Below are 15,710 nucleotides of genomic sequence, written 5' to 3'. Positions count from 1 at the left end.
CTAAGACAGAATATTTTTTACAACCATTAATGAGCTGGTGACTTCCAGATTCTATCCTGTAAACTCACAAAACTCACAAGAGGGCTCACTCGGATTCTTTTTCTGTCTTGAACTGTGTGGAAGAGCCATTGAGGTCATGTTTCGGTTCACTTGTGTGCTGTGCAGTCCTGTAATTACGTCAGTCTAACTTTCTGGGAAAAATGTTGCCCACCCTGATCCGTATCAGGATTTGAAATGATGTCTTGTTTCCTTCCTTTTTCAAGATCTCAAACTTCCTGGGATCTTCTGAAGATGGGGGGAGATATGTTCGAAGAGTACTGGTTGTTCAGGGGCAGTAGATGTAACTTATCAACATGACCCATTTCAGAACTGGTTAAATGTGCAGCCAATATTATATACTGGTTTGTCCCCATTAGGAAATGTGACTTGGACTTCACATTTAGACTCTAAGTATAGTTTAAACCAATGGTGGGCAACTCCTCAAGGTCCTCGGGGGCCAGAGTCCTGCAAGTGTTAGATGTGTTGCATCAGGAAAAAGGACTCAAATTAATGACTATTTAGCAGCTTAGTGCAGTTTGATGTCAAGCGCTTCACAATCTGCTAAGTGTGATGTGTGTTTCACCAGCAACTCCGAACACTTGCAGGACTCCAGCCCTCGAGGACCTGGAGCTGCCCACTCCTAGTTTAAAATAAAATGTTTGTAAAAAGAACAAGTAAAAGGATAAGTGGTTATAGCTAAATACATGCTCAACATTAACCTGATAAACCTGCAAAACTCAAACATTTAACCTGAAGTTACCTCTTTAACCACATCAAACACAGCACCGACCCGAGGACTGTGTTGGAGCGGAAAAATGTGAGATTAAACTAACCTGGTGAGATATTTCTTTTGCAGCTCTTCCATGTTCCGTTTGTTACAACATACACATTGACTAGAAATTGGATCCCTCCGCTTGTCGACAGGTGTTGAAACACAAGATGAGCAGATAAACAGGAACACAGGAAAATGTTGAAAGCAAAATGAAGTTTACATTAGATGGTCATCAGTTGCTAAACAGCATGACTGAATGCTTTTTTTTAACAAAGCTTCATTAGGACTAGATAAACACTTGACAGATTTATGTTGCTTTTAAGCTGTTTTCATTTGTAACCTAGAAGGAAGACCTCTTCCAAGAAAAACAGTCACTCAGTCTCGTTGTGCAATTTCAAGCCAAGATATTCTTTAATGAACAAAGAATTCAGAAATGTATAGAATAGTCCACTCCATAGTGCAAACTTGGTTTGCAAACTTTTAATCAGACACACAAAAATAAATTACAAGAAATCTGGATAAATAAATAATGAGCCATTTCTGTGCTACCTTCATTTTAACCAGTGCGTTGACAAGACCAACAGCAGTTAGAAGACAGGCTTTAAACAGCTAAACACCGCAGACAGTGTCAGAGGGTGAGCTAGATGTTTCCGTTCATGGCTTCATCAGGTGTTTAGCTGTACAGGTAAGACCGATCAGTGTTTTACAACAATGTGTCGTTTTTAATCTGTAAGTATCCGATACTTTGTGGTTAAATTTACAGCATTTCTCTCCTGGAGGAATGTTTTGTGGAGCCAAACCAGACCAAATCGTGCATGTGAAAAGGTTCTTGTTTTAACAGTCTTTGCAACAGATTAAAAGAAGTGGGATTCCAATCCAGAGGACACATCATCAGTTCTCCAGAGACACTGATGTTTGAGGTCTAACACTGGTTTAATCTGCACTTCTCAGAGGTCAATGGGGGCTTGCCAGTGCTGAAAGTACATCTGTTCAAAAGGTACAAAAAAGGAGCCCCTGTAAGAGCTGAATCTTTTAAAGCAGGTCCAAATGTCACTGTAGCTTCAGTCAGGTCCATTTCCAGCGGGACTGTGTTGGTTTTATCCTCTACAGCCCCTTCAGGGTGGAGACCTTCTTCTTTCGAGCAGCTAACATTTCATAGAACGGGTCTTTGCTAATAGCAGCCCTGCAGGAGGAGGTAAGTGAATGACGATAAGTCTTCAGCAGTGTGTTCACATGCAGAAGGAAGTAAAAGTGACTCACTTGATGCTTTTGATCCATTCATCCTTCTCATCGGCAGTCGGAGCAGAGATTCTGTAAAACGTGTGGTTTCCTTCGACAACACGGCCGTCTGCCTCCGTCTTACAGGCTTTAATCACCTGATCTTTGTGGTTGGGGATGAAGAGCTCAAAGCAGTTCTGGGAGAGATTGTTTATAAAAAAAAAAAAAAACCAAAAAAAAAAAAACCAACAAGCTGAGTCCGGAGATTCATGTCTTTGAGAAAAGACTAAAACAAATGAGGTGTTTTAGTTGACTCATTGGCTGCCAGGCTTGTTGTAGCAGAGAGCCTCGTGTGTTTTGGAGCATTTTGGCTCATTTGTCAGGACTGCAGAATGTGGGGGAGCGATCTGACCAATTGGTGCATCGGGGTGTCCTCGGGGTGAGACCTTGTTGGATGCATGTTTGAGGGGCGCATTTTGACACATGCCCAAATTGGCTTTCCATATACAGAAACCGCAAAATACATGAAAAGATGTCTCAGCAGCCAATGAGTTAAAAGAAAACAAACCACATCATGTGTTGGTTAGAAAATTAGCAAGATTTAAACTTAACGGGCATTAAATAAAATAACTTAACATCTTACTGCAGCTTGTATAACCTCTTAAACAGCACAACTTCTACCAAAAATAAATACTAAAACCTCTTGAAATCATTTCAGCTAAAATCTTTACTGTTTTGGCTTTTTTCTTTATTTTAAGACATTTTCTTTTCTTACTTGTGGGAAGAAAAAAAAAAAAGGACCAGAAATTTACCGGTTTCTTGGAGTCTTCAACTTCTCTGATACTCAGGTTTTCCAGAGGAATGATTCCCCTGGGTTCCTTATCCTTGTAAACAGAGAGAGAATAAATTATAGTCCAAGAGCAGCAAGAAGCATTTCTACCATCATTGGTTGGTATTTAGCATAAACACAGCCAAACAAAGTACTCACAGTGGTGTATTCAAAGTAGTACAGGCAGTTATCTGTGAGGATAAACCAGCGTCTCTTCCAGGTTTTCACTCGTCCACCTGAGGACAGATCACAGGTAAGCTGCGACCTCAAACACAGAACACTGGACTTGATTTTGAGAGCAACACTGACGCACACTGACAACACAAATCAGCAGGTTAATTAAAGCCTAATGGCTGCAGAAGCTGAGGTTAAAACTTGGACCAGCAGTGAGAAGCGGACGTGAAACTAGCATCAGGAGACAGCAGCTTACAGCAAAGGGTAATAAAACACATCAATCATCTTAGTTTATTCTGACTGTAGCTGTGATGCCAAGGTGAATGCACTCAACCAGTGGGAGTAAAGAGGTGCAGGGGAGGCAAAACAGTGCATTAAAGCTGGGCAGTTTCAAGAATACATACCTCCTGGAGTCAAAACCATGAAACACAAACAGGAAAAATGTCAATGAGAATATTATCAAAACAAAGTTTCTCAAAATTCTCAACTTTGTAATTATCTTGTTAGTGTTTTTACACATATTGTCCACTAGGGGGCCTACTTGTTTACAGTAATTTAATGATCTAAACCAGAAAAGGGCCGATCCAAACTGAGCTGAGCAATTTTAGTCCACATACCGAGCTTTAACAGCCAGCCTTCTCTGTCGGGGTTGAAGAAGGTGTGTGTGAGGTCGTTCCCATCATCCTCCGGGATTTTAAAGGGTTCGTTCTTGATGCTGTCGTACAGATTCTGCAAAGGGTGAGGTACAGACCATGAAGGGTTTCAGATAGTTTTTGTTTCCTAAAATCAAAGTTTGTTGGTTTGATACACAACCAGAACCGTGAGATTAAATTTTCACATAAACATTCACGGCTCTCTTTAGAGTACACTCACCAGCTGTGAACACAGCTGCAGCTGTTCCCAAGCTGGCATTTAATTGCATTAATGTTTAATTTAGTTCTGCAGCTCAATGTATGAACTTGTACAACAAGCGCCGCACATGCAGTCACTGCATGTAGCCATTATACAATAAGGTGTAACAGCTTTAACCATAACAACCAAAAGTATATTGTTGCCATGGCTACAGCTTGTGTGCCAATCAGCCTCAGCAGCTGTCATTTTTCCCTTGAAATGAAACGACACTGTAGCCACAGCTGGAGGTGCACTCCGTGTTGTGACAGCTCACAACACAGCTCGGCCTTTCTGCAAGGGCGAGGGAAACTAAATTTACATGACCATGAAGTGAGTTTCCCACCATGTCCTTCATCTTTAGTTACGTCTTCAAGTGATTTCTCATTTCATAACATTTTTCCACTTTTATGTTTACCTCTGACTTGTTACAAACAGAATAATTAATCTGTTTTACGTTTACATCGTTTCAGATCAAATGATCGTTACTCAAGTGTATAGTAGTCTAATATCTCAGCTAACTGTGAGCATTGCCTTCTTGGGAATAATTTTTTTTCCTCCATTGTGTCCACTGTCACATTTCAGTGACGTGAAATGGAAACAAAAGAGGGAATTTTCTCTAAAAGCTAAACTTTCAGTTTTATGACATAATTGACTCTGAAGTAAGACTGTGGTTTTTGTCTCAAATCTGCCACACAAGCTGAAAAGATTTCTTTCTAACAAGAAAAGGAATAAAAACAGACGGGGGGGGGGGGGGGGGGGGGGGGGGGGAGTTATGAGAGATTTGACTAAAAACAGTGACAGAGGTATGATTCAAGGACATGAATTTACATGTACATTTCCCCTAAAAGCGAGCATCATGAGGGCTGTTTGCTCTTTAAACAAGACATAATAGTCAAGTGAATGTGATGACAAATTAGTCTAAGATTCGACTGAAAAAGTTTAGTACCCTCTTATTGTGCCTGTGCATGGGTAAAGCATCGCAGAGAGAGATGGGCCGTTTGTGTCAGAAGTGTCTCAGAAAAATTAGCTTTACTTACTCTGAGCAGGTCCTCAGGCAGGTCTCCTCCATCATTGATCCCCCTGTTCATCGCAGTGAATCTCTGAACTGAAGGTTTGTCCTTTACATTCGGGTTGTGTAGACTTGTGTTCAACATGATCACAGCGAACGACAACACGTAGCATGTATCTGAAAACGGAGAGAAGTCTTTCAAACCTGGTATTTCACATAAAAATAAGTTTTTATTTAATTAAAGAGGATTAAAATGGTTAATGGTTGAGAGGTTGTGCATCTGAAAAGACCAATGTGCAATAAATACAAATAAAAACTGGTGTTTTATTGCTTTCCTTACAGTGAAGCACATGACTGGAGTACATCCCATATAAATAAATGATTTCCTTTTTTTTTTTTGCATAAACACGCTTAAATACCCGTGCTCTGAAACACTCCACGGTTGCAGTGACAGTATCGCTGGGCAAACGCCTCCATCATGCGGTCGATCTTCTGAGCCTCGCCAGGCAGCCTGAAGCTCCATAGAAACTGCCGGAGAGCCTGGACGAGGTTCAGGTCTGTAAACTCGTGTAACTCCAGGAAGGCGTGGAGAACTTTGATGTTAAAGTCATCCCTACACAACACACACAAAAAACAAGCCCACACACCCACACATACACAGGAGGAGAAAACTAACATTACTACTGATGGAAACCTTTTAACAGTGGACGACACCAGATAGTAGCTGGAAAATACTTTTGAAGTTGCGGAGAGCTACCATCCTACCGGTTTTAGTGTTTCCCTGCTGCAACACACCTGACTCAAATCAACATGCAGAACATGACAAGTCGTTGGAGAACCTTCTCATTTGAATCAATTGTGTTGTATCTTGAAAACACTAAAACCTGCAGGACTTGTGTTGGAGACCCCTGGTGTAGACTAATGGTCCCTTGTTTTCACATGGGAAAATGGGACATTTGTGTTTTTAGCTGGAAAGGAACACCATCAACATTACTTGCCTCTCTCCAAGGTAGTCACCGATGGCTGTCTTATTGAGCCCCTCTCCTTTGTAGAGAAACTGGGCAATATCTTCACTGGTGTTTTTCAGCAGTGAGCTGTCAATCAAGAAGCGAATCCCCTGGAGAGAAAAATGAGAAGTGAAATCTAGTCAGAACGTTACACGGTCTGAAGACAAAAAAATGAGTATCAAGAAAATTGTAAATACTTGTTCATTTTGTTCGGCCATAAAACTACAGTTAATTAAAACACTAATAATAAACTATTGTCATTTATGTTCTCTGGTTGCAGCTTTTATTTTGCAAAAAAGGATGTTTTTATGTTCAGTATTATTAGATAAAAATGTTTTAGATTGTAAATTCAGACAAAAATCCAACACTGTTACTTTAAATGGTGTCGCCTTCGCTTTCAGTACTACTGTGAGAAGCCTTGGAGTCATTTTTTAAGCAAGATTTCCTTTATTGCACAAAACACACACACCAACCCACACCCCTACTTACAGACATCACATTGTAAAAACAATAAAGATTATGTCAAAAAGTAATGCAGAAAATAATCCCATGTTTTTGTTTCCAAAATTTCTTATTTGGAAATTCAAATTATTCTTAAAGATATTTTGACTTTATCTTCTCAGCTACAACTAAATGTGAAATATAATTTAAAACGGTCTTTTAATGACAGAGCTCAATATCTATAAGACCTAACAGTACATTTATATTCATGTTATTGGACTAAATAGGTAAATCCCAGTGAACAAAAATGCTACTTGTATGTTTTTTAAAATGAGAAAAGCTTTTACCTTTGTAGGGTCCATGTTGAACTTCTTTCGGCCCATGGCCATTTGTTTATTCCTCTGCATACTTTTCCTAAACGCACATACATACACCATCAGCATTTCAATAATCAATAATTCTGTCTGTCTAATTGTTTCTTGATAATATCACCCATAATTTTCTGTGGATTGTCCCAATTTTCTCTGTTTTATGTTAGTTTAATAAACCACAGAGTTCTGCTTCTTTGGCTGCAGACCTGAAACCTTTGGTCCACTCAGAAGAGCAGCATGAGTGGGCCTGGTTTTAACCTGGTTTCATTAGTCTCAGTTTCAATATATATTATATAAAACAGTGATTTTAATCCCACAAGGCAGCTGCAAATTTATTTTGATGTCCTGTTTAGATATACAAAAGCCAAGCAGTGTTATTACCTAAACACAATGAACAGTCATGGTAGTTGTGAGACACTTTACCTCTCTTCTGTGAGGCCCAGGTTTTCAATCTCATTGGTCACTTCTGCTATCTCACCCTTTAGCCTCTGAGAGCAGACAGAGAGGAGCAGGATAAGAAACAAGGAAAAATGGATCATTGGTTTAAGCTCCCGAACGTCGAAGCGATAAGGGAACAAACAGACTCACATACCATATATCTGACTCTTTACGCAACCCTCCAGAGAGGCTTTGATCTCATTGTCACGATAAATTACTTTAAATGATCCATTTCACATAAATCTCACAAATGACACTTTCTGCTGGAGTGATGACCCAATAAAATCCCTACGAGTTTGGACGTCATTCATGCAATCTTCCTCTCAGCAGGAGTTTTGTACAATAGCTTCCCGTTGCAGGGAATCCTCTCAGGGATCTGCAGCACCTGTTTGGGGTCTGAACTCATCACCCCCTACCCCGTTTCCTTCTCTCCCCTCCCATGTGCTGACCCAGATTAATCAGTCTACAACCCCCGTTTGGTCGTCACACATGGAGAGACAGGAATATACGGGATCAAAGACTTAGCAAAGCTGCTTGGGAGAAGCAGGGGTTATAAGAGGGACGAGAAACAGATGTAAAAACACTGAGCCAGCAGAAAATAATTGAAGCAGATTGTTAAAGAAGAGAAACAGAAGTAAAGAAGGTTGCTGTCTCTGGTCGGATCAGATAAAACCTTCGGTGAGTGAATCTATTTGAAAACAAGACTACAACCCCTTCACCTTAAGTTAATATCATTCTTCCATGTGCGTTTCCATGGTTACACTCATAAACGAACCATGTACTCCATCTCAATTACTGGAATATTTCACGGTTCATTACCCATCAGTCGCTGAGGGCAAGACAGGGCGGGGCTTACAACAGAAAACGCCACATAAGTCGACTTCAGTTACAAACTCCATCCATCAGTTTACACAGCGTCTGCCCGGAGGCGTGTTTTTTTCCCACTTCTTTGTGTGGGCTGTGGATTCCCACTTCAAAAGCTTTTTTAATTTAATCTAAACCCTGTTCTGCATCACCTTGTCAAATAATATTTTTATACATTTAAATTTTATTTGGCACAATATTTTACGTTTTGCTGTTTAAAATGATAAAATCAGCTAAACAGATCAAAGATTGTTCCTTATTATAGTCTTATTTGTTTTATTAGTCACATATTAAAATCAGATAATATACAACAAATGTATTTAATACAAACATAATAATAATGATAATAATGCATTTTATTTAAAAGCACCTTTCAAGTCACTCAAGGACACTGTACAATAACAACAGGCATTAAAACAATAAGAGACAATAAAAAACAACAGAACTGTGGGACATATCATTGTATAGTGACTGAAAGGCACAGGCTGAAGCATAATGCATTTATTTAAGCCTGTCCTATTTAATAAATTTAGCTACTCAGAAAATAAGTTCTCTGTTCCTATAGCACATAGAACCAGTTCAGCATCATGTTTCAGTTCAGCATCAAATTTCAATGTTTTTCTCTTTATACATTATCCAATGAAGTTTCTATCAAGAGTTTTCAAATACTTTGTTTAAACTAATTTAATAACTAGTTAAATTATTGCATACAGCAGTTGATCAAAATCCAGACTGATAAATATCAAAACTGCTCTTTAACAATTGCTTTATAAAGCCAGAATCGCTTTATATAGTTGCCATTAGTTTTTTTTTTTTTTTTAAATTAAGCTTTTCCTTTTTGCCAATATGTCAGAATACAACTCACTTCTTGTTAATTAAGCACATAATTACCTTTAATCAAGAAAAATACCAAACCCTGAAAATTGACACACCGACTCATGAACATTCAGATGATTTTCACAGCGAAAAAGCAGAAATAAACTTCAGTTCTCACAATCAAATAGTGGAAGGTGAGCATAGTTTATTTTATTTCTTGCGACTTCTATTTGGTATTTATGTTAGTACTATGATAACATGGCTAGCTCCATCCCCATCATGCAGACAAATGTATAATAAGCCGACAAAGCCTGTCCTGCTAATTATTATAATAGTTGTACAGAAACAGCAGGAGGTTAACTTGTCCCTCAGGGCAAAAGACGCCACAAACACATATGCATGAAGTGTCCACCCCCAAACAATGAGAATCATTTGTTTTGAAAGTGTACAGTAATTGTGGTCGTACCCGTAAACCCTCTTACACTGCAAGCCTATAAACACACCTCTTCTGGCACATTGGTCTAGACGTGGAGGTGCACACTGACTCAAGGGCACAGAGAGAAAACAATTACAATTTGGTGTTCGAACAAAGAATAAAAACATAAAGCCACAGAAAACAACATTTTTGCAACATGTCAGTTTCTAGTTTGAGGTGCATGAAATGAATCCAGACCACAAACTCTTTGTTTCATGAGGCAGATACATTCTCTGCCTTTGTGAGCAAGCTTAAAGTTTCATTTTTAATAAAGCTCCCATAAGACTTGTGAATGATTTCTTCATTGTGCTATAATGCAGGGCCTCCCATGACGTACTTAAGCTCCTCGACTCATGCCTGTAATCAGCTTTGCATTTTTCCCTCCTGGAGTATGTGCTTTATGTCGTGCAACTTCTCCTTGCTCCTCAGTGCAGGTATTTTTAGCTGCCCATTTCTGATCTGTTATTACTGTACTAAAGGATCCAGTGCTGTTTATTGCTCCCATGTCTGCCCATAAGCCTTTCATAACACACACACACACACACACACACACACACACACACACACACACACACACACACACACACACACACACACACACACACACACACACACACACACACACACACACACACACACACACACACACACACACACACACAGACACACACACAGACAAACAGCAGCCCTCTGTCAGCTTGTTTTAGGTTGAGGTTTTTGCCTGTTGAAACTGGATCTTTTTTTTTTTTCCCCCCCTTCAAATCTATGAGTTTTTTCTTCATACTGTAAGATTTTAAACACTGCATCATAGCACTGACATATATCAATGTTATAATTTGGGGCGATATGAATGAAAATTGTCTATATTTACATATTAAACCTGTCATACATTGGGCTTTAAATATTAGCAGCTGAAGAAAACAGGTATGGCTCCTTCAAAGCTCAGGCTCCAATTTCAAAATAAGCCATCTGTTCATTTCTACACCTTGTTCAGGTTGACTGACATTTTGATAACTGAGATTCAGGAAAGATATTCAAGCTAAAAATAAAATGTTTGTTTGTGTTGCACACAGAGTGTTGGGCTGCAGATGAACTCGGCAGGGATTTGGCTCAGTATTTAAGAAAACAGATGAATGAAATAAACGTGGAGGTGTCAACCAGTATTTTCTGAGTGTGTCCTTACTTTTATGTCCTGCAGAAGCTCTTGCTTTCTGCGGCGGATGCTCTCCAGCTCCTGTCGTTCCTCTGGACTGAGGTCATCAGGCACTGAGGGCAAACAAAAACACTCAAATATCAAGATCAAATATTCTCTGTTCCTACATATGGTAGCAGTACTGTATACGTGTACACACACACACACACACACACACACACACACACACACGGATCTGGGTCACTATGGCAACACCATCTTTGATCCATGAGAATACACCACCACTGCCAAAGAACAGTTTTATACAAATGTACACACACACACACATATAATCTAAAAATGTTGACTTTTAGCAAGAATAGAATTGTTTTTTAAATGACAGAAATAACTAGAATAAATATCAATTTACACTAGACAACAACCTGACCCTGCCTGCTTCTTCCTCTCAGGCAGTTTTGACCCCAAATGACTGAAAAAGGCAAATGAAACTGAGATAAAAAAAATATCTCAGCAAACTTTTATCAAGCTCCTTTTGTTCAAATCAATCATGTTTAACTTGTTTATGTTTCCCATATAAATGTTTGGGGTCATACTGAATTTTAGCAGGTCTGTCTGATTTCCTGTTAGCAAAGTTAGACAAATGGAAAACCGTAGGTGTTGGAAAATAAAATAAGAAAAAAACTACAAACTGACTGAAAAGAAAGTGGCTGTTACCACATAGCCTACTGTATTTCCTTTACAATGTACAGAAGTCCACAGTAATGGAAGCAGTTTAACAAGACAGGATGCCCATCTTTGACTAAACTGTGACAAATATATTGTACATAAATATAAATCAATATTCATACAATACAAGGTGTTGTTACATTCATGGTTTCAAGATGATAAATCCTAATATCTACAGTTATCAGTGCAGTTGAGGGTCTACTGAATGTACTGCCATTAAGTATCATTCATTCATTCATTCAATTCTCAATATAATTAATTCAAAAACAATAAAACAGAAACAGCAAGTTTACAAGCTTAACAGCAACAATGTTCCAGTATCTGTCCAGCTAAAATAACCATGTTGTCTTCTTCCCTTCAACTGAAGCACAAGACCACAACCTCAAACTACACGAGCAAGTGTGTACTCTGATAGAACAGAAGTTCATGCACCCAAAGACACTTGATATCTGCAAACCCATGATAAGGAGGCTAATGCAGATCTGTCAGGGACTGACAGAACCATTGTTTTTCTCAGGAAAACTTAAGTTGGACAGAAAAACATGAATGCAAGTAATGGAAATAAGGTATTTGTGGTGTTAGTAGCAGATCTACATATTCAATATCTTGTAATTCTCACAGATTTTCAGTTTTACCACTGCAGTGACATCAAACACTGCATTTCTACTTCTGGACACCACATCATCTTGGTCTGTTTTTATGAAGCATACAAACTGCTAGAACGTAGAAAAAAATGGATATAATGGGCCAAATTAGTGCTGAGTAACAAGCAGTCACAAAGGGTGATTCAAGCCGTCCTGCTGCTGTTCGTCAGCCTCATTAGAAGAGTCCTGCTGAGAGATTCAAATAAAGTTCATTTTACTTTGCTTTGACCATGTCAGTGAGAACTCAAGTGAGAACAAAGAGACCAGACCTTATCAAAACTTTAAGGTCATTTAGTTTTTTCTTATCTCTATTTCACCCTCACATAACATATTTAGTAAAAACACATTCATTTACCAAACAAATGATATTAATATTTCTAACCCCTCAAGTCTTTTTTTAAGCCATAAAGTGCCTTGTAAAAGCAACATTTAAAACAAAGTGGCTAACAACATAAAGAATGTCAGCAATGGTTTGACTGTAAAGTTTATCGAAGAAACTTAGGTGTTGTTTTTTTTTTTTAGGTCCTTAATGGATCAGTTCCACATTGGATTACCAGTAATACAAACACCATAATCCTCTCATTTAGGTCCTTTTCCCAAAAGTCCTCCCATTCTGCTTTTATCGCTTAAAAAAGGCAAAAGGTTGCCTCTACTGCCATCCTTGGTCTCCCAAAACACATCAAATCCTGTCAAATCCGTCCACAAAATACAATGTTTAGCAAACTTTAAATGACCACTACCTTGTATAATATGCATATTGAAAATGCGCGCACACACACACACACACACACACACACACACACACACACACACACACACACACACACACACACACACACACACACACACACACACACACACACACACACACACACACACACACACACACACACACACACACACACACACACGTAACGATTCATCACAAGGGAAATGTTTAAGTAGGTTGGCACTCTTATTACAAACCTGAGGACAAGAATATTGTGCCATTGTGAGATGTCCTGTTAATAAGTTACGCAACACATTGCATTCTCTAAAAGATTCACTGGTATACAGAGGAAATTTAAAAACCAGCCCAAAAAAACATGAATCAATCTGCATTTACCGTATGTTCCATTTAGATTTCCTGCCTTGATGGGTTTTGCACAGGAAGACGTGACGACTCACACATTCACATTTCTGCAAAAAGCCCCAATATACAGCTGTTACAATGACGCATAACACACCTACATATCTGTGTCACAATCTTGACGTTCATACCAGAGAAGATGTCTAAGTGGTTTCACCACCGCTGTTAAAGTCCAGAAGAACCAATGCAGCCCGAAAATATTCAGTCAAGGTTAAGAGTCTGACTGTAGTTGGGGTTATATCGCCAAATTTTATAGAAAAAAAATTGCAGTTTCTTTGCAGTCCAGTTTTGCGTGTCACAAAGTGTAGTAATGACGCAGACTTTCTCCGAGTTTGTCAACCCCGTCCCAATCCTGTGGTCCTCAAGTCCAGCCCCCCTGCTTTGCTAATCCTTAGATACCCATTCCAGCAAAAGGGGGCAAGAGGGGAAAAGGGGGAGGAGGGAAGCCCGCCTGCAGCTAAATGAGGACAAACGTTTTCTAACTGTGTGTGTGTGAGGGGAAACCTTTAAAGTCTCATCTCAGTGCCTTTTCCTTCTGTCCATCTTAACTCCTCCCTGGTCCCTCCCTCCCCCCCATGAGCTGAACATCCCACACAGACTCCCCCTTGCATGTACAGCAGTGTCCGAGAGAGATAGATGGGTCTTACAGTTTTGCATGCATCTTTGAAGTAATTTATAATAAAGAAATGACAAAGCTGCAGACACTGCGGGCTTCTGCGGGCTCATCACGCGTTTACTCACAGAAAGGAACATGACCCAAGGCCCAAGGCAAGCTAGTTTGTTTATGACATGAAAAATATCTGTACTTTCCAATGGAGCCCTTTACAGTCAGTCACTGTTTACAAGGCAATAATTGTCCAATTCTAATGTTCACAAGGCAATAATTGTACATTTCAGAGTTCCCTGGCCTCAGGATAAGCAGCTGAGCAGATTGAAATAATCCTGCTTTCTTACTGATTATGTTTATACTGAGCTTTAAGGTGCAAAAATCCAATAATTAAGGAGACAAAAACATATTAAAAGCAACAAAGTATACCATGGTTTAAAGCCAGACACAGGAAATAAAAACATCTAAATGTGACAGGAAGAGAAAGTGAAGAGGTTCCTTTTAACCTCCCCGCAGGTTTTTTTTTGTTGTTGTTTGTTGTCTGGAACAAACTAATTAAATTCAGGAGATAGAAATTATGTCACAGTCAAAATTATCTTAAAGAGACACAGAATTACCATCAAGAAAAGCAGGATGACCACCATCAAATCATTTTTTTGCTACAAATCTGAGAAGTCACTTCACTGAAAATGATGGGGAATTTGTTTGATGCTCAGTTTTAAACAAAGTGAGCCCAAAACAAAGATGATGTGTCATCTGGCTTTAGAAACTATTAAATTAATGTAAACAGATACTTGGTTAAAATAAATAAATCTGAATAGAGTGAGACTCTGGTGACACAGTAAAAGAAGGAGGTGCAAAATAGTAAAGCCAATGTGGAAGTGATAATGAAATACATACCTTTTTAAAAAAAAAAAAAAAATACAAGTTTATATAAGGAAGTTCAAATTTAAATGATTATCAGCTGACATCAGGTCATACATGATAATGGTAAGAGGCTGAATTACACAATTACACATTTTTCATTGTGTTTACTCAATTTGACCATTTTGTAATGGTACAAAGGGATACAGTAGAATACATCCTGTAAGAGTGGCTCAAACTGAGACAGGAAACACCAGTGCAGCTGTGAAGACCTAAAGTCCAAATTAAGTTCACTTTGTCTCCTCTCCACAACTTCCTACAGTCAGTCTCACTCAGGCAACAAGTTGAGAAACACCACAGAACTTGTAGTCAAGTCAAATAAGCCTTTTCAGGTCAATTCCGTCCTTTCCAACTAATAATAAGGGGCATTGATTGCATTTTTAGACACATGAACAGCGACACAATAAGTACAGACCCCCGTGAGGTCTGGCCTTAATCCAGATAATAATAATAGATCCCTTGTACCAGTTCATAAAGACTGCCAAAGAGCATGAACACACCAGCTAGATAAGACTTGTTGCTTTTCTTTTCAGTATATGAAATACCAAAACATACTAAACCAGATAATCAGGACATAACAACGAGCTCCATTAGCCTCATCTCGCTCAAACTATTGTCTTCAATAAAGTTAGGCTAGTTTCAACCAGCTAACCTGGTTAGCCCCGCGGTTAGCGCTGCATAAATAATGCGTGTCAGCAAACTCACCAACTCCGTCTTCCGACTTCAGAACCATTACGGTGCGGTTTCTCAGGGATTCCTCAGGAGGAAAAACTAATATAGTCACTTTTGAGTAAGTTTGCAAGATGAAAGGCGCGCGTCTTTTATTACTAAGTTGCAGCTCAACCAGAGGTTAATGTCAACTGATTGAAGAGAGACAGCCGGTGTTTGGCGAGATGGAGGAGGCGTGGCTTCAAGCCCTGTCAACCAATCACAGAGCCGCACCCAAACTTTACGCATATCTTCTCATCTGTGTACGTAGATAGATAGATAGATAGATAGATAGATAGAGAGACAGACAGATAGACAGATAGATAGCTAGATAAAACACAATACACACACACACACATATATATATATATATATATATATATATATATATATATATATATATACACACACATATATATATATATATATATATATATATATATATATATATATATATATATATATATATATATAT

The 15,710-nt window shown here is 38.8% G+C and overlaps 1 protein-coding gene across 1 annotated transcript; it reads right to left on the bottom strand.

Moving 5' to 3' along the window:
- Window positions 1-1,267: 1,267 nt before the first annotated feature.
- Window positions 1,268-15,370, bottom strand: LOC306771602 (cytohesin-1-like). Its single transcript, XM_079260833.1, has 12 exons — window positions 15,233-15,370; window positions 10,528-10,610; window positions 7,175-7,239; window positions 6,728-6,794; window positions 5,931-6,049; window positions 5,352-5,545; window positions 4,961-5,109; window positions 3,650-3,761; window positions 3,018-3,094; window positions 2,842-2,913; window positions 2,072-2,226; window positions 1,268-1,994 (listed from the first exon to the last, which is right to left on the bottom strand). The coding sequence occupies exons 1-12, from the start codon at window positions 15,258-15,260 to the stop codon at window positions 1,916-1,918; spliced, it is 1,200 nt and encodes a 399-aa protein (XP_079116959.1). The 5' UTR covers window positions 15,261-15,370; the 3' UTR covers window positions 1,268-1,915.
- Between the last annotated feature and the right edge of the window lie 340 nt (window positions 15,371-15,710).

This window comes from Telmatherina bonti, assembly GCF_933228915.1.
Source record: "Telmatherina bonti genome assembly, chromosome: 21".
Taxonomy (NCBI): Eukaryota; Metazoa; Chordata; class Actinopteri; order Atheriniformes; family Telmatherinidae; genus Telmatherina; species Telmatherina bonti.
This window is presented reverse-complemented; position numbering and strand designations above follow the sequence as displayed.